This window comes from Manis pentadactyla, chromosome 3 (genome assembly GCF_030020395.1).
Source record: "Manis pentadactyla isolate mManPen7 chromosome 3, mManPen7.hap1, whole genome shotgun sequence".
Lineage (NCBI taxonomy): Eukaryota > Metazoa > Chordata > Mammalia > Pholidota > Manidae > Manis > Manis pentadactyla.
This window is the reverse complement of record NC_080021.1, coordinates 169,202,177-169,221,327: the sequence shown is the minus strand read 5'-3', so window position 1 is coordinate 169,221,327 and position 19,151 is coordinate 169,202,177. Positions and strand designations below refer to the sequence as shown.

General features: G+C 37.3%; 1 protein-coding gene across 5 annotated transcripts in view; it reads right to left on the bottom strand.

Annotated features, from left to right (window-relative positions):
• CCDC171 (coiled-coil domain containing 171) overlaps positions 1-19,151 on the bottom strand; it is a 369,406-nt gene that overhangs the window by 132,839 nt on the left and 217,416 nt on the right. For all 5 annotated transcript variants that reach the window (XM_057498705.1, XM_057498704.1, XM_057498703.1 and 2 more), the window contains one exon: positions 4,156-4,341. In XM_057498705.1, the coding sequence (XP_057354688.1) occupies positions 4,156-4,341 (186 nt within the window). The remainder of the gene's footprint in view (positions 1-4,155; positions 4,342-19,151) is intronic.

Genomic DNA, 19,151 nt, shown 5'->3' with positions numbered 1-19,151 from the left:
ATGGTCTATATAGGAAACCCCAGAAAGTATAGACAAAGTACTATTGAACTGACAAGAGAGTTTAGCAATGTGGCTGGATATAAGATTCACGTATTTGTCTCTTCATGTGCCAATTACTCAAATTATCTTAGTCTGTGGGAGTTCCCGAAGGAACTAAATTAGTCAAGCTTTATTCTAGAGAAAATTTTACATTAGCTTCTTCGTAGACACTACTGACCTGAGATTATCCCATTCAGGTTACTAGGCGATTTCTTAATATGGAAGTCTGAGGTTCAAGGTCCAATCTACTGGTGGTGTCCAAAGCTTAAGTCTCCTACCTTCAGCACTGGCTATGGTCTTTGCCTGTAGGGTAAACTCAGTATCTGTTCACTGGGCTGTGATTTCCACTCTTTGGGGTTTGGTGGTGGTGGTGTTTGTTATTTGTTAGACTTTTGTCCTTGGATTTCCCTTATCCTGTAATGTGCTGCTGCAATATAGAAATTGTCTTTTCCAAAATCTAGTTGTATCATAAAGACCAATATGAACATCAAGTCCAAAGTATGATAAAAGATGTTATGTATGCTTAAGTGATTAAAAACAAAACCCCAAAATGTTAACTGGTTGTTGTCAGATAATATGTTATGAGTAATTCATTTTCTCTTATGTATTTTCCTTATCTACTGTACATGATCTTATTTTATTTTTACAAAGAAGAAGGAATATATTTTTTTAAAAGAAGTTATGCAAAGGATACATAAAACAGCTGTTTAAATATTACTGAAAAGCACAAAAGAATATTCATCAAGCATATATTTGGTTTTCAAACAGTATTTTAATTCTCAGAAACATCCTGTAACTTCTGTATTCATAATCCCTAATTTTGCAGAAAATAAAAACTATGCTCAGAAAGGTTTCGTTATTTGCCCAAGTGACAAAACTGGGATTTGAATTTGGAAAAAATTGTTCCAAGGCCAGTGCTTTTTCCACTGACTTACATTACCACCTGCTAGTCCTAATTAAACACATAGTAATTAAACAATTCTACACTCCTAACAACAATATTTAAGCTACTGGCATTTTAAACAAATTAATGTGAACAGCTTTTTATCTGCTGGAAGATACTATGCTTAAATACAAACTATAGGAAGTTAAAGAAAGAAATGACTCCAATGTGACACTTGTGTGTTTTTTCAAAGCATGGTTAATTGCATTATCTAATAACAGGATATGAAGCATGAAAACATTGATCAATGACCAATACACCTATGAAAGTGTTTAACTTGACTAGTCATCAAAGAAGAAAAGAGTAACAATGACATACTGATAAAATCTACAAACTTCTGTAAACAGTAATAGCAAGAATGAAAATCTATAATAGTAACACTTTGATAGAAATTCTCATTTGGGGATAGACTGTAACTGGTAAAAATTTGCTGTAGGTTATCACTCTAATACCAAAACCAGGCAAAGATACCACAAAAAAAGAAAATTACAGACCAATATCCCTGATGAACATAGATGCAAAAATACTCAACAAAATATTAGCAAACTGAATTTAAAAATACATCAAGAGGATCATACACCATGATCAAATGGGATTCATCTCAGGGATGCAAGGATGGGACAACATTCAAAAATCCATCAACATCATCCACCACATCAACAAAAAGGACAAAAACCACATGATCATCTCCATAAATGCAAAAAAGCATTTGACAAAATTCAACATCCATTCATGATAAAAACTCTTAACAAAATGGGTATAGAGGGCAAGTACCGCAACATAATTAAGACCATATATGACAAATCCACAGCTAACATTACACTTAACAGCAAGCAAGAAGTTGAAAGCTTTTCCTTTAAGATCAGGAACAAGACAAGGATGTCCACTCTTCCCACTTCTATTCAACATAGTATTGGAGGTCCTAGCCATCCACGGCAATCCAACAACACAAAGAAATAAAAGGTGTTCAGATTAGCAAGGAAGAAGTCAAACTGTGACTGTTTGCAGATGACATGATATTGGACATAAAAACCCTAAAGAATCCACTCCAAAACTACTAGACCTAATATCTGAATTCAGCAAAGTTGCACAATACAAAATTAATATGCAGAAATCTGTTGCATCCCTATATACTAACAAAGCCACAGTAATCAAGCCAATTTGGTACTGGCACAAGAACAGACCCACAGACCAGTGGAGTAGAATAGAGAGCCCTGATATAAACCCAAGCATATATGGTCAATTAATATATGATAAAGGAGCCATGGACATACAATGGGGAAATAACAGCCTCTTCAACAGGTGGTGTTGGCAAAACTGGACAGCTACATGCAAGAAAATGAAATTGGATTATTGTTTAACCCCATACACAAAAGTAAACTCAAAATGGATCAAAGACCTGCATGTAAGTCATGAAACCATAAAACTCTTAGAAGACAACATAGGCAAAAATCTCCTGAATATAAGCATGAGCAACTTCTTCCTGAACACATCTCCTCGAGCAAGGGAAACAATAGCAAAAATGAACACATGGGACTACATCAAACTAAAAAGTTTCTGCACAGCAAAGGACACCATCAACAGAACAAAAAGGCATCCTACAGTATGGGAGAATATATTTGTAAATGACATCTGATAAGGGATTAACCTCAAAATATATAAAGAAATCACATGTCTCAACACCCAAAAAGCAAACAACCCAATTAAAAAATGGCAGAGGATATGAAGAGACAATTCTCCAAAGGAAAATTCAGATGGCCAACAGATAGATGAAAAGATGCTCCACATCACTAATCATCAGGGAAATGCAAATTAAAACCACAATGAGATATCACCTCACACCAGAAAGGATGGCCAGCATTGAAAAGATTAAGAACAACAAATGTTGGTGAGGATGGGGAGAAAGGGGAACCCTCTTACACTGCTGGTGGGAATGTAAGCTACTTCAACCATTGTGGAAAGCAATATGCAGGTTCCTCAAAAATCTAAAAATAAAAATACCATTTGACCTGGGAATCCCACTCCTTGGAATTTACCCAAAGAATTCAACTTCTCAGACTCAAAAAGACATATGCACCCCTATGTTTATTGCAGCACTATTTACAATAGCCAATATATGGAAGCAACCTAAGTGTCCATCAGTAGATGAATGAATAAGGAAGACAAGGTACATATACAGAATGGAATACTATTCAGCCATAAGAAAGAAACAATTTCTACCATTTGCAACAACATGGATGGAGCTGGAGAATATTATGCTCAGTGAAATAAGCCAGGCAGAGAAAGACAAGTGCCAAATGATTTCTCTCATTTGTGGAGTATAACAACAAAGCAAAATTGAAGGAACAAAATAGCAGCAGACTCACAGACTCCAAGAAGGGACTCGTGGTTACCAAAGGTGAAGGGTGTGGGAGGGTGGGTATATAGGGAGGGAGGGAGAAGGGGATAGAGGGGTATTATGTTTAGTACACATGGTGTGAGGGGGTCACGGGGAAAACCACAGAGAAGGCAAAGAGTGAATCTGTGGCATCTTACTGCACTGATGGACAGTGTATGCATTGGGGTGTGTGGGGGGGACTTGATAATATGGGTAAATGTAGTAACCACATTGTTTTTTCATGTGAAACCTTCATAAGAGTGTATATCAATAATTTAATTAAAAATTTTTTTTAATTTGCTTTAGGCCAAATACTAATATTTACACTTTAAAATGTATATGGCTTCTGACCTTGTAATTCCTCATCTAGGAATTTATCCTGAAGAAATAATCATAGATATACCTGGAAATTTCAGAGAGACCCAGACCCAAAAACTCTCAAAATCGAAAAGATACTTGGAGTTTCAATCTGCAGAGGGCTAAAAACAAGTCAAGGAAAAGAACTGAAGAGAGTTAAGAATCATGGAAGATAAATGAAACAAATAGAAAAATTATTACTAGAAAATTCTCCACTTGGTTTTCAACTAGCAAGTAAAAATTGTTTTTACATTTTCAATACATATAAACACATACTTGGAACTGTGGTCCCAGAACTATGTTTCATTCCATCCTTATAAGCTCTTGCAGAATAAGATTTCCTATCTTGGGATCTGTTCCCTATTCAGGCAATACACATGATCCTTCAAAGATCCACACCTAGAGGAAAGAAACCATTGTGCAAGGGATGCTTTCCCACCTTAACGGCTTCTCGAAGAGTTTTGTTTTTGTCAGCTTCCTCACTGGAATGCAATTCAAGTCTGTAAGTTAGCTCCTGGAGTTGCTGTGCCTGTTCATTCAACAGCATTTGTGCCTGTTGCTCCCGAAGTAATGCATTATTCAATTCTTGGCAGGCACTTTCAAACTTCTCATGGGTGATCAATTTCTGAAAAAAGGGGGAAAAATTAGTTATAAGCTAACTGCATTGTTGTATCATCTAATCATCAGAACTATATTGCTAACATACAGAGTATAATACAAACATTCCTAAATGTCTGATAAATGACAAAAGTACAGTTTGTTTTTCTTAATTTCATAAGTCAAGGTAAAATCACTTTGGTTTTCAAAGCACAACAGCTATACTTCCAAAGTTAACATTTTTAGTAAAATTAAGCCTTAGGAAAATTATTTCAATTTCTAAATAAACTTATAATGCTCAGTTTAAATCTTGACACATCAGTTTTTTGTATTAAAAGTATGACTGTGGGAATTAAAGCCTTTAACAAGTTCCTATGCTTTTAAGTGATTACCTACAAGTCTGTGTTTGGTATGCATTACCAATCAGGTCTCCCTCACAAACATCCCCTCCCTAGAGAGTCCTTACCAGACCACACCTCCTCGACTCCCACCACTGCTCACGCTATCATATCATCTTCTTTTATTCTCTTCACAGACATTTTCCTTACCTAAATTCATCTAGTATAACTGTTTACTTTTTTTAATTGTCTGCCCACACCCTGCCACCAACCACACATTTAAGGATGTGAGCTCTGCCAGTCAGGGACTCATTTAACTTGTTCGCCCAAAACACAGAAGAATGCCTGCACTCAGTAGGTATTTGCTGAATGAAAGAATATTCATATAAAAACATCTACCAATACACCTGTGCACCTGACTATACAATACAGTATCATAACTGCTTTGGAGAGCAGAGCACTCTGCTTTGGGATAACTAATGACAGTTCTAGAAGAGGCCATATCTTAAGGGGTGCGGCATGCAGGGCAGGACACAATTGTATTAGTTCCTATACAAAACATTTAAACAAATGAAAATTAATTATAACAAACAGGAAGAGACATCCTGAGGTACAAAGAAAAGGAATGTTTTCATTATACAAAGGTAACCTTAGAAATACATAAGAAAAACTAAACAGAACCATGCGGGCCACTTAATCACCCTGTGTGTGTGTGTGTGTACGTAAGACTGATCACTTTCCCACTGTTGAAAAGAATTTAAGGTGGACAATATAATTAACCACAAATATAAAGCGAATTCACTTAAACTTTTAAAAGCTAGGGGCAGGGAAGAGCAGAATAAAAATCCTATTGATCCTAGGAATATGTAAATTATTGCAGTTGAATGTGGACTTTATTTCTGAGTTTTCTGACAAATGAAACAAAAATGTGCTTAGTTATAGTTTCCTTGTAGACTAACAATAGCAGTCATGCAGTTCATGTTGAGAGGAAAACCTTTACTGGAACTAAGTTTGGGGATAAGTTTGTTACTGGGTTTTTCTATATCATAACATATAAGCATTCAATTTTACTTCAGCACCTGGTACCTTAGCTGCTACCACTCAGAATCAACTGTTTTAGCACTATTTGCATTTTAAAACATGCATATAATGACTTCCTCAACAGTGATTAAATTTTAAAAGAATAGAATAAACAACAGCAAAGGTATAGCATAAAAATAGATGCCAATGGAGGCGGAGCCAAGATGGCGGCATGAGTAGGACAGTGGGAATCTCCTCCCAAAAACATATATATCTTTGAAAATACAACAAATACAACTAATCCTAAAAGAGAGACCAGAAGACACAGGACAACAGCCACACTACATCCACACCTGAGAGAACCCAGCGCCTGGTGAAAGGGGTAAGATACAAGCCGCAGCCCGGCGGTACCCGAGGCCCAACACTCCAGCTCCCGGCAGGAGGAGAGGAGTCAGAGTGGGGAGGGAGAGGGAGCCCAGGACTGCTAAACACCCAGCCCTAGCCATCTGCACAAGAGCACAGACACAGTGCATGCATGGAGTGCTCGAAACTAGGGAAACAGGACAGCAAGACCTTGGAGCGGGTCCCAAAGCCGGCGCCCCTGTGACAAAGAAAAGCGAGTGCTTTTTGAAAGTCTTAAAGGGACAGGGACACCACAGCTGGACGGAAGCATCCCAGGTCACAGTCCAGCGGCTGGAAATTCCAGGGAACTCCGGGCACACTAACCCCCTGGGCAACAGCTCTGAGACCCCTCACGGAGGTAAACAGCCAAACAGCCCCCCCGTCCATTACCCATCAGGGGCCCCGCCATAGTAGAGCAGCAGCCTGAGGCTGGCCACGCCCAAAGCAAGGGAGCTTCCTCCATAACAGCCGGGCAAGATACAGAGACCTAGTCTACATGCAATTGCCCAACACAAGCCACTAGGGGTCGCAGCTGTCCCAGTAAAGAAAGGCCAGGAGCAAGTGGAAAGACTTGGCTCTCCCAGCTGACAGAAAGTCAATAGCTCACCATTGCACCTATCAACATGAAAAGGCAAAAAAATTTGATCCAGACAAGACTAACCCAGACAGCTTCGACATCTGCTACATCTTCCCCTGAGAAGGAACCTGGGGAGATAGATTTAACCAGTCTTCCTGAAAAAGAATTCAAAACAAAAGTCATAACCATGCTGATGGACTTCCAGAGAAATATGCAAGAACTAAGGTGGGAGAATACAGAAATAAAATAAGCTCTCGAAGGACTTCAAAACAGAATGGACGAGATGCAAGAGACCATTAATGGACTAGAAAACAGAGAACAGGAATGCAGAGAAGCTGATGCAGAGAGAGATGAAAGGATCTGCAGGAATGAAAGAATTTTAAGAGAACTGAGTGACCAATCGAAATGGAACAATATCCACATTATAGGGGTGCCAGAAGAAGAAGAGTGAGAAAAAGGGATAGAAAGTGTCTTTGAAGAAATAATTGCTGAAAACTACCCCAAACTAAGGGAGGAAATGGCCTCTCAGACCACAGAGGTACACAGAACTCCCATGACAAGGGATCCAAGGAGGGCAACACCAAGACACATAATAATTGAAATGGCAAAGATCAAAGACAGGGACAAAGTATTAAAGGAAGCCAGAGAGAAAAAAAAGGTCACCTACAAAGGAAAACCCATCAGGCTATCATCAGACTTCTCAACAGAATCCCTACAGGCAAGAAGAGAATGGCATGATATAGTTAATGCAATGAAACAGAAGAGCCTCGAACCAAGATTACTGTATCCAGCAAGATTATCAATTAAATATGAAGGAGGAATTAAACAATTCCCAGACAAGCAAAAGTTGAGGGAATTTGCCTCCCACAAACCACCTCTACAGGGCATCTTACAGGGACTGCTCTAGATGGGAGCACTCCTAAAAAGAGCACAGAACAAAACACCCAACATATGAAGAAGGGAGGAGGAGGAATAAGAAGGGAGAGAAATAAAGAATCATCAGACCGTGTTTATAATAGCTCAAAAAGCGAGTTCAGTTAGACAGGAAGATAGTAAAGAAGCTAACCTTGAAACTTTGGTAAACACAAACTTAAAGCCTGCAATGGCAATAAGTACATACCTTTCAATAATCACCCTAAATGTAAATGGACTTAATGCACCAATCAAAAGACACACAGTAATAGAATGGATAAAAAAGCAAGACCCATCCATACGCTGCTTACAAGAGACTCACCTCAAACCCAAAGACATGCACAGACTTAAAGTCAAGGGATGGAAAAAGATATTTCATGCAAACAACAGAGAGAAAAAAAGCAGGTGTTGCAATAATAGTATCAGACAAAATAGACTTCAAAATAAAGAAAGTAACAAAAGACAAAGAAGAGAAAGAGAAATCAGGAAAACAACTCCATTCACAATTGCATCAAAAAAAATAAAATACCTAGGAATAAACCTAACCAAAGAAGTGAAAGACTTATACTCTGAAAACTACAAGTCACTCTTAAGAGAAATTAAAGGGGACACTAACAGATGGAAACTCATCCCATGCTCGTGGCTAGGAAGAATTAATATCGTCAAAATGGCCATCCTGCCCAAAGCAATATACAGATTTGATGCAATCCCTATGAAACTACCAGCAACATTCTTCAATGAACTGGAACAAATAATTCAAAAATTCATATGGAAACACAAAAGACCCCGAATAGCCAAAGCAATTCTGAGAAAGAAGAATAAAGTAGGGGGGATCTCACTCCCCAACTTCAAGCTCTACTATAAAGCCATAGTAATCAAGACAATTTGGTACTGGCACAAGAGCAGAGCCACAGACCAATGGAACAGACTAGAGAATCCAGACATTAACCCAGACATATATGGTCAATTAATATTTGATAAAGGAGCCATGGACATACAATGGCGAAATGACAGTCTCTTCAACAGGTGGTGCTGGCAAAACTGGACAGCTACATGTAGGAGAATGAAACTGGACCATTGTCTAACCCCATATACAAAAGTAAACTCAAAATGGATCAAAGACCTGAATGTAAGCCATGAAACCATTAAACTCTTGGAAGAAAACATAGGCAAAAACCTCTTAGACATAAACATGAGTGACCTCTTCTTGAACATATCTCCCCGGGCAAGGAAAACAACAGCAAAAATGAATAAGTGGGACTATATTAAGCTGAAAAGCTTCTGTACAGCAAAAGACACCATCAATAGAACAAGAAGGATCCCTACAGTATGGGAGAATATATTTGAAAATGACACATCCGATAAAGGCTTGACGTCCAGAATATATAAGGAGCTCACACGCCTCAACGAACAAAAAACAAATAACCCAATTAAAAAATGGGCAGAGGAACTGAACAGACAGTTCTCCAAAAAAGAAATACAGATGGCCAACAGACACATGAAAAGATGCTCCACATCGCTAATTATCAGAGAAATGCAAATTAAAACTACAATGAGGTATCACCTCACACCAGTAAGGATAGCTGCCATCCAAAAGACAAACAACAACAAATGTTGGCGAGGCTGTGGAGAAAGGGGAACCCTCCTACACTGCTGGTGGGAATGTAAGTTAGTTCAACCATTGTGGAAAGCAGTATGGAGGTACATCAAAATGCTCAAAACAGACTTACCATTTGACCCAGGAATTGCACTCCTAGGAATTTACCCTAAGAACGCAGCAATCAAGTTTGAGAAAGACAGATGCACCCCTATGTTTATTGCAGCACTATTTACAATAGCCAAGAATTGGAAGCAACCTAAATGTCCATCAATAGATGAATGGATAAAGAAGATGTGGTACATATACACAATGGAATACTACTCAGCCATAAGAAAAGGGCAAATCCAATCATTTGCAGCAACATGGATGGAGCTGGAGGGTATTACGCTCAGTGAAACAAGCCAAGCGGAGAAAGAGAAATACCAAATGATTTCACTTATCTGTGGAATATAAGAACAAAGGAAAAACTGAAGGAACAAAACAGCAGCAGAATCACAGAACTCAAGAATGGACTAACAGGTACCAAAGGGAAAGGGACTGGGGAGGATGGATGGGTAGGGAGGGATAAGGGGGGGAGAAGTAGGGGGGTATTAAGATTAACATGCAAGGGGGGGTAGGAGAAAAGGGAGGGCTGTACAACACAGAGAAGGCAAGTAGTGATTCTACAACATTTTGCTATGCTGATGGACAATGACTGTAAAGGGGTTTATAGGGGAGACCTGGTATAGGGGAGAGCCTAGTAAGCATAATATTCGTCATGTAAGTGTAGATTAGTGATACCAAAAACAAAGAAAAAAAAAAAGGGCAGTTCCTGTGTGGTAACCTCCAATGAGTTCTACACAAGGGTATAAAGGGCATATAAAAGTGTAGGCAAAGGGTCTGTTTGTGTTTATACAGAGGATCAAAGCCTAATTGGGCTACCCCAAAAATGAACTAAGATACGATATGAAAAAGAACTTCCAACATCAGCACTCTCTGGAAGACTCATGCCAGAAGATGATCATCAAAAAACCCCAACAAAGATCCACGCACTGCTACAGCTGTAGATGCACTCATCCCACCCGTTCCTGGACTTGCCATGGGAATGAGGAAGGAGATATCTAAACTGGCCTGTGCATACAGTAAAACAACAAATTTGACTGGATCTATACTGTTGGAACTCAACCAAGAATTTGGAGAAGTGCAAATTGTAGTGCTCCAAAGTCTTACAACTACAGACTATTTACTGTTAAAAGAACATATGGCATGTGAACAGTCCCCAGGAATGGGTTGTTTTAATTTGTCTGATTTCTCTCAGACTGTTCAAGTTCAGTTGGACAATATCCACCATATCATAGATAAGTTTTCACAAATGCCTAAGGTGCCTAACTGGTTTTCTTGGTTTCACCGGAGATGGCTGGTAATTACAGATATGCTTTGGTTATGTAACTATACTCCTATTATGTTAATGTGTGTGCGCAATTTAAGTAGTAGCTTAAAACCTATTCATGCTGAAGTACTCTACAAGAAGATATGCCAAAGAAATAATCAATCTTCCCATGTTTTCTGCCGCCTGCTACTTCTACAGCTTTTCTTCTTCCTTCCTAATTACAACCCTTAAATAGAATTCGTGCCTCATATCAAATTTATCGAGTATCATAATTCTTCCAAGTGGTAAAGATACCTCAAGACAAATGCTGGGCATAGAAGCCACAGGGCATAAATATGCAAAGATGTAAAAAGCTAACCTTTTCAAACAATAAGGCTTCCCTCTCACTTACCAACTTCACATTTCCCTGTATGGCCCCGGAAGATGACTGGTTAGCCAGAGACGGGTAAGATTCCTCAAGGGAGGAACAACCTAAGACAGGCACAGTCGCAGGGGGGCCATCAGGTGAGAAATTGGGGATCAACAGAGGTGAGGCTTAGAACCTCACCCCCCCTGTTCTGAGAGAAATCTTCTGCATACGTGGATGTTTTATTGCCCTGGTCTAGCTTGGATTAACACATAGTCTACAGGCACACACCTGATCATCTACATTTGCTCTCTTACAACACTAAACTATGTTTTCTACCTTTATCTTGTATCTACCTACCACTTCAGCATTTTATTAAAAATAATAATAATAAAGAGAGAAATGTAGTATCCACACATAAATCAAGTATAAAAATCAAATGAGTATTCATATTTGAACTGACTGTTTAGAGTTCATAATGCATGAGCAAAACTGAAAGTTTCTGTGATGACTGCCCTTGTACTGTTCACTATGTAACTTATTCATTATGTAAGAATTTGTTCTCCATGTAAGAACTTGTTTGTTATGCCTCAGAAGATTGGAGACTGACGAAAATTAGGCTTGGGGTGGATTAATGATTGTGCATTGAGCATTGACTCCCCTATACAGAATTTTATTGTCGTTAACAATCATTTGATCAATAAATATGAGAGATGCCCTCACAAAAAAAAAAAAAAAAGGACAGACTTCCAATGGTAAAATAAATAAGTAACCGGGATGTAATGTATAGCATAAGGAATATAGTCAAGATAATGTAACAGCTTGGTAGGGTGATAGCTGGAACCTAGAATTATGTATATAAATGTTCTACCACTGTGTTGTACACTTGAAACTAATGTAATGTAATACTGTGCGTCAACTACCCTTCAATAAAAAAATAATTATTAAAAAAAAATAAAAAGACAAAGAAGGACATTACATAATGATAAAGGGTTCAGTCCAACAAGAGGATATAACCATTATAAATATATATGCACCCAATACAGGAGCACCGACATATGTGAAACAAATACTAACAGAATTAAAGGAGGAAATAGATTACAATGCATTCATTCTGGGAGACTTCAACACACCACTCACTCCAAAGAACAGATCCACCAGACAGAAAGTAAGTAAGGACACAGAGGCACTGAAAAACACACTAGAACAGATGGACCTAATAGACATCTACAGAACTCTATATCCAAAAGCAACAGGATACACATTCTTCTCAAGTGCACATGGAACATTCTCCAGAATAGACCACATACTAGGCCACAAAAAGAGCCTCAGAAAATTCCAAAAGATTGAAATCCTACCAACCAACTTTTCAGACCACAAAGGCATAAAACTAGAAATAAACTGTACAAAGAAAACAAAGAGGCTCACAAACACATGGAGGCTTAACAACACGCTCCTAAATAATCAATGGATCGATGACAAAATCAAAATGGAGATCCAGCAATATATGGAAACAAACAACAACAACACAAAGCCCCAACTACTGTGGGAGACAGCAAAAGCAGTCTTAAGAGGAAAGTATATAGCAATCCAGGCATATTTAAAGAAGGAAGAACAATCCCAAATGAATGGACTAATGTCACAATTATCGAAATTGGAAAAAGAAGAACAAATGAGGCCTAAGGTCAGCAGAAGGAGGGACAGAATAAAGATCGGAGAAGAAATAAATAAAATTGAGAAGAATAAAACAATAGAAAAAAATCAATGAAACCAAGAGCTGGTTCTTCGAGAAAATAAACAAAATAGATAAGCCTCTAGCCAGTCTTATTAAGAGGAAAAGAGAGTCAACACAAATCAACAGAATCAGAAATGAGAATGGAAAAATCATGACGGACCCCAGAGAAATACCAAGAATTATTAGAGAATACTATGAAAACCTATATGCTAACAAGCTGGAAACCCTAGGAGAAATGGACAACTTCCTAGAAAAATACAACCTTCCAGGACTGACACAGAAAGAAACAGAAAATCTAAACAGACCAATTACCAGCAACGAAATTGAAGCGGTAATCAAAAAACTACCAAAGAACAAAACCCCGGCTCAGATAGATTTACCTCGGAATTTTATCAGACATATAGAGAAGACATAATACCCATTCTTCTTAAAGTTTTCTAAAAAATAGAAGAGGAGGGAATACTCCCAAACTCATTCTATGAAGCCAAAATCACCCTATTACCAAAACCAGGCAAAGACCCCACCAAAAAAGAAAACTACAGACCAATATCCCTGATGAACATAGATGCAAAAATACTCAACAAAATACTAGCAAACCGAATTCAAAAATATATCAAGAGGGTCATACACCATGACCAAGTGGGATTCATCCCAGGGATGCAAGGATGGTACAACATTCGAAAACCCATCAACATCATCCACCACAACAACAAAAAGAAAGACAAAAACCACATGATCATCTCCATAGATGCTGAAAAAGCATTCGATAAAATTCCACATCCATTCATGATAAAACTCTCAACAAAATGGGAATAGAGGACAAGTATCTCAACATAATAAAGGCCATATATGATAAGCCCAAAGCCAACATCATACTGAACAGTGAGAAGCTGAAAGCTTTTCCTCTGCGATCGGGAACAAGACAGGAATGCTCACTATCCCCACTGTTATTCAACATAGTACTGGAGGTCCTAGCCACGGCAATTAGACAAAACAAAGAAATACAAGGAATCCAGATTGGTAAAGAAGAAGTTAAACTGTCACTATTTGCAGATGACATGATATTGTACATAAAAAAACCTTAAAGACTCCACTCCGCAACTACTAGAGCTAATATCAGAATTCAGCAAAGTTGCAGGATACAAAATTAACACACAGAAATCTGTGGCTTTCCTATACACTAACAACAATCTAATAGAGAAATCAGGAAGACAATTTCATTCACAATCGCATCAAAAAGAATAAAATACCTAGGAATAAACCTAACCAAGGAAGTGAAAGACCTATACCCTGAAAACTATAAGACACTCTTAAGAGAAATTAAAGAGGTCACTAACAAATGGAAACTCATCCCATGCTCTTGGCTAGGAAGAATTAATATCATCAAAACAGCCAACCTGCCCAAAGCAATATACAGACTCAACGCAATCCCTATCAAATTACCAACAGCTTTCTTCAATGAACTGGAACAAATAGTTCAAAAATTCATATGGAAACACCAAAGACCCCAAATAGCCAAAGCAATCCTGAGAAGGAAGAATAAAGTTGGGGGGATCTCACTCCCCAACTTCAAGCTCTACTACAAAGCCACAGTAATCAAGACAATTTGTTACTGGCACAAGAACAGAGCCACAGACCAATGGAACAGAATAGAGACTCCAAACATTAACCCAAACATATATGGTCAACTAATATTCAATAAAGGGGCCATGGACATACAATGGGGAAATGACAGTCTCTTCAACAGATGGTGCTGGCAAAACTGGACAGCTACATGTAAGAGAAGGAAACTGGATCACTGTCTAACCCTATACACAAAAGTAAATTCGAAATGGATCAAAGACTTGAATGTAAGTCATGAAATCATAAAACTCTTAGAAAAAAAATAGGCAAAAATCTCTTAGACATAAACATGAGTGACCTCTTCTTGAACATATCTCCCAGGGCAAGGGAAACAAATGCAAAAATGTACAAATGGGACTATATCAAGCTGAAAAGCTTCTGTACAGCAAAGGACACCATCAATAGAACAAAAAGGTATCCTACAGTATGGGAGAATATATTCGAAAATGACAGATCCGATAAAGGGTTGACATCCAAAATATATAAAGAGCTCACACACCTCAACAAACAAAAAGCAAATAATCCAATTTAAAAATGGGCAGAGGAGCTGAATAGACAGTGCTCTAAAGAAGAATTCAGATGGCCAACAGACACATGAAAAGATGTTCCACATCACTTGTCATCAGAGAAATGCAAATTAAAACCACAATGAGATATCATCTCACACCAGTAAGGACGGCTACCATCCAAAAGACAAAGAACAAATGTTAGAGAGGTTGTGGAGAAAGGGGAACCCTCCTACACTGCTGGTGGGAATGTAAATTAGTTCAACCATTGTGGAAAGCAGTATGGAGGTTCCTCAAAATGCTCAAAATAGACTTACCATTTGACCCAGGAATTCCACTCCTAGGAATTTACCCTAAGAATGCAGCACTCCAGCTTGAAAAAGACAGATGCACCCCTATGTTTATTGCAGCACTATTTACAATAGCCAAGATATGGAAGCAACCTGAATGTCCATCAGTAGATGAATGGATAAAGAAGATGTGGTACATATACACAATGGAATATTATTCAGCCGTACGAAAAAAACAAATCCTACCATTCACAACAAAATGGATGAAGCTAGAGGGTATTATGCTCAGTGATATAAGCCAGGCGGAGAAAGACAAGTACCAAATGATCTCACTCATATGTGGAGTATAAGAACAAAAGAAAACTGAAGGAACAAAACAGTAGCAGAAGCACAGAACCCAAGAATGGACTAATAGTTACCAAAGGGAAAGGGACTGTGGAGGACAGTTGGGAAGGGAGGGATAAGGGCGGGAAGAAAAGAAAGGGGGCCTTACAATTAGAATGTATAGTGTTGGGGGGCACGGGGAGGGCTGTGCAACACAGAGAAGACAAGTAGTGATTTTACAGCATCTTACTATGTTGATGGACAGTGACTGTGAATGGGGATGTGGGGGGGACTTGGTGAAGGGGGGAGCCTAGTAAACATAATGTCCTTCATGTAATTGTAGATTAATGATACCAAAATAAAAATAAAAATGCCCAGTCAATTTCAGGTGAACAACAAATAAATTTATTTCAATGTAAAAAAGAAAAAAAAAAATAGATGCCAATGACTTCCTAAGTTAATACAAAGAAATAAGAATGACCACAAGGCCCACAGGAAAGTTGCCTCATTGTCTCACATCTAGTAAAGGTGTGTTTAACACATCACTGATACTTGCATAGTGTTTCAATTAGGGAACACTTATCTTTTTACTCTCTAAACAGCTGCCTCACTCTCCATATTGTCCTATTACAACTAAACCCTCCACTTTCAAACTATCACTCGAAAAACTTCCTCTTGGCACTCCACCTGCTCCATTTCAACTTCCTAAGATCCCTCTATTCCCTGATACCAGAGCACCCTTCCCGAGTCTTATGAATATATTTTTGTACTTCTACGTTTTACTTATGTAGCTTTAAATTATCACTCCTTGACATCAGATCATTCCGTCCTTTGCAATCCACTTAACCTCTATAAATCAAGATTCCCATGATTCTGCAGGACTTCTTCTGTCATCCACTATTTCTCCTTCAACTAAAAACTTGGCTAATTTTAGCTTCTCTCTTGTCTGTCTATTCCTCCCAGAGACTGGCTCAATTCTGTTCATAATTCTACAAGTAAATAGGATCAAACAAGTTTAGCAACAGGGAATGAGAAGGAGATGGAGTGTGAAAGCAGTTGTAAGGCGCTAACAAACCAAAAACAAAATCGTGGGAGCTAGCTGTTGAAGAAAAACTGCCAGTAGATGACCGTGGTATTCCAAAACAATGAAAGTATACCGAATAGCTTTTGCCAGTTAGGATGTTTCCCTTTATGTTACAATTTTAGCCCAACTATAAAGAAACTATTTTATTTTCCTCCTACATATTCTGACTGAAATCAGTGAAAGATGATGATTGCAGACACACTCCCCAATTTTTTAGAGGAAAATAGCCCCATTTTTTCCATTTATTTTGTTTTGATAAAACAATCCTTTATTAATATAACTAGATAGGGACATTAACCACTATAGTAAAGTAGTTAAAAGTATGAATTTTGGAGCCAGACTACCCAGGTTCAAATCATGTTATTTCCACTTTGGGCAAGTTGCTTAGCTGCTCTGTGTTCCATATTCCTCATGTGTAAATAAGGATATTAATAGTATTGAATTGTTATTAGTATGAGAGAATAAATGAATCATCACTCTAAAGTTCTTGTGGTCAGTGCTTGATACATGGTCAATATGGTAATTTAATGTTAGAAATCATCACTTTATAACTTTATACCTTACAATTATATGTTGAAATACAAAAATTACATATCTCATTCTATCAATTATTACTTCAATTGATCCTATTTTTTTCTCTCTATTTCAATGGAAGTAATTCACACTTAACATTTCCTGAAACATATTCAGAGTGTTCGCTGCCAAGCAAGGTATTCAACCAAAGTCCTTACAAGAAGATTCTGTCACCTTCCAGCAGCTTTTCTTCAAACTGCAAACTTCTCTCTAGATTCTACAAATTATGTCCTACTTCCAAACTAATCAAAGATAAGATGTTAACTTCTTTCCTAATACTTAATTGGGGACTAGGAAATTATATTGTGTAGAATATCAAGAATTATTCATACATATTCCAGGGAACAAAAACACAATATTCTAATCTTTAGGAAAGCCACTACTATCTAAACCTAAATATAACTGCTATATTCTAAATCTCAAATTGCATCAATGAGTGTCTCTTTCCATTTTGGCATACCACCTCAAATTCCTAAATTTAGTTACTATACACAACTGAAAGCAAATCAAAAGGAGGCAGACACATACTCCAAAAGAAGTGGCTTTTAAAAGCTGTTTATGCTCTTTATGATTTAAGTAAAATGGCAAAAAAAATTTTGGAAAAACTGAACATCTCTTAATAGGGGAATAATCAAATAAATTTTGATATATCTGTATGATAGCATAGAATTCTTTTACCTAAAATTAAATTAATTGTAAGTGACAAGAAAATGTCTACAATGCTTTAAGAAACTGGTTTTTTATCTATTGTAATTTGTATGTGCAAAACCATTCCAAACTACAACTGTGCATAAGGGCATGCATATGCACATATACACAAAGAAAAACAAGGGGAACAAAATTCATCCATACTTCAACAGTGATTGGCTATAGGTGGTATGATCAGATTGATTTGAGTTTCCTTTTTTATACTTTTTTGTATCTTTATTTATGGATAACATGTATTACTGGGATAATAAGAAAAAAAATGTTGAAGCAGCTCTGAACAAAATTTTACCTTCTCTGAACAAAAAACTAAGAAAATGAAGAAAAGACTGTTGTCATTAGACATTTGCTCTTAAGAAAACTATTACTTACCTCCAAGCAGAAGGGTAATTCACAATTGCTTGACCAGCCTGATTTACAGGAGGTTTCTGCCCTTTGAATGTATAGCTATTTGAAATGATAATTAACACTAGCAATTTAAACTATGTTAGGATTCATAACTAAACTGCTATTTGCTACTGTCTCTGTTTCCACAATTAAAACTGCAAATTCCAAATTAACCATTTAAAAGTACATTTAAACTGAATTTCGACTTGCAAACAGGTTTCCCAAAGAAGGGGGTACTAAAATTAGCATTCTGCTAGGTTTAAGAAATGAATTTCATATTCATATTTATGTTACCTGTCATCAGTTGTATACAGTTTTGAGGTTTTAGGCTAATCTTTTATTTCTATATTCCTTTATCCATATTAAAAACAGCAATAACAACTAACCCAGTTGCAAAAAGAATATGTGGATATCTCCAATTTATTGTGTTTCACATATTTACACATTATAATCTTCATCTAATGTTATTTAGCATACAGTCTTTCTTCTCTCAGTTATCCTCTCCTTTCTTAAAAATACATATAAATGTTTGATGGAAGTTAGACAAATTGAATATTTCTTTGGAAGAGCAATCTAATTTCATACCAAATAACTCAACTTACTAAAAAATATTCAATATCAAAAGGGAAGACAGGAAATTCCACCCCCTACTCCAAACATCAGGTTCCTCATTTGGGGGCATTTTTATTTTTCATTATACATTTGAGGATTTGCTTGCTAAAGCAGTTATTCTAACCTAACTATAACAATCTTTTTTACACTTTCAGTCACAGCATACATTTTAACAAGGTTGTGAATTCTGCTGACACAGAATCAGTGCTCCTTTAAGCATCTGGCATAACATTATTTTTTAGCTATAATTGACATATAACACTGTCAATTTTAAGTTTAAATTTAAAACATGAGTTTAAGGTGTATGTGTTGATTTGAAACACTTATATATGGAATTAAGATTTACCACCATAGCATCAGCTAATCTCTCCTTCATGTCATATAATTACCATTTGTTTTTTATGGTGAGAACATTTAACGTCTAGTCTCTTAATA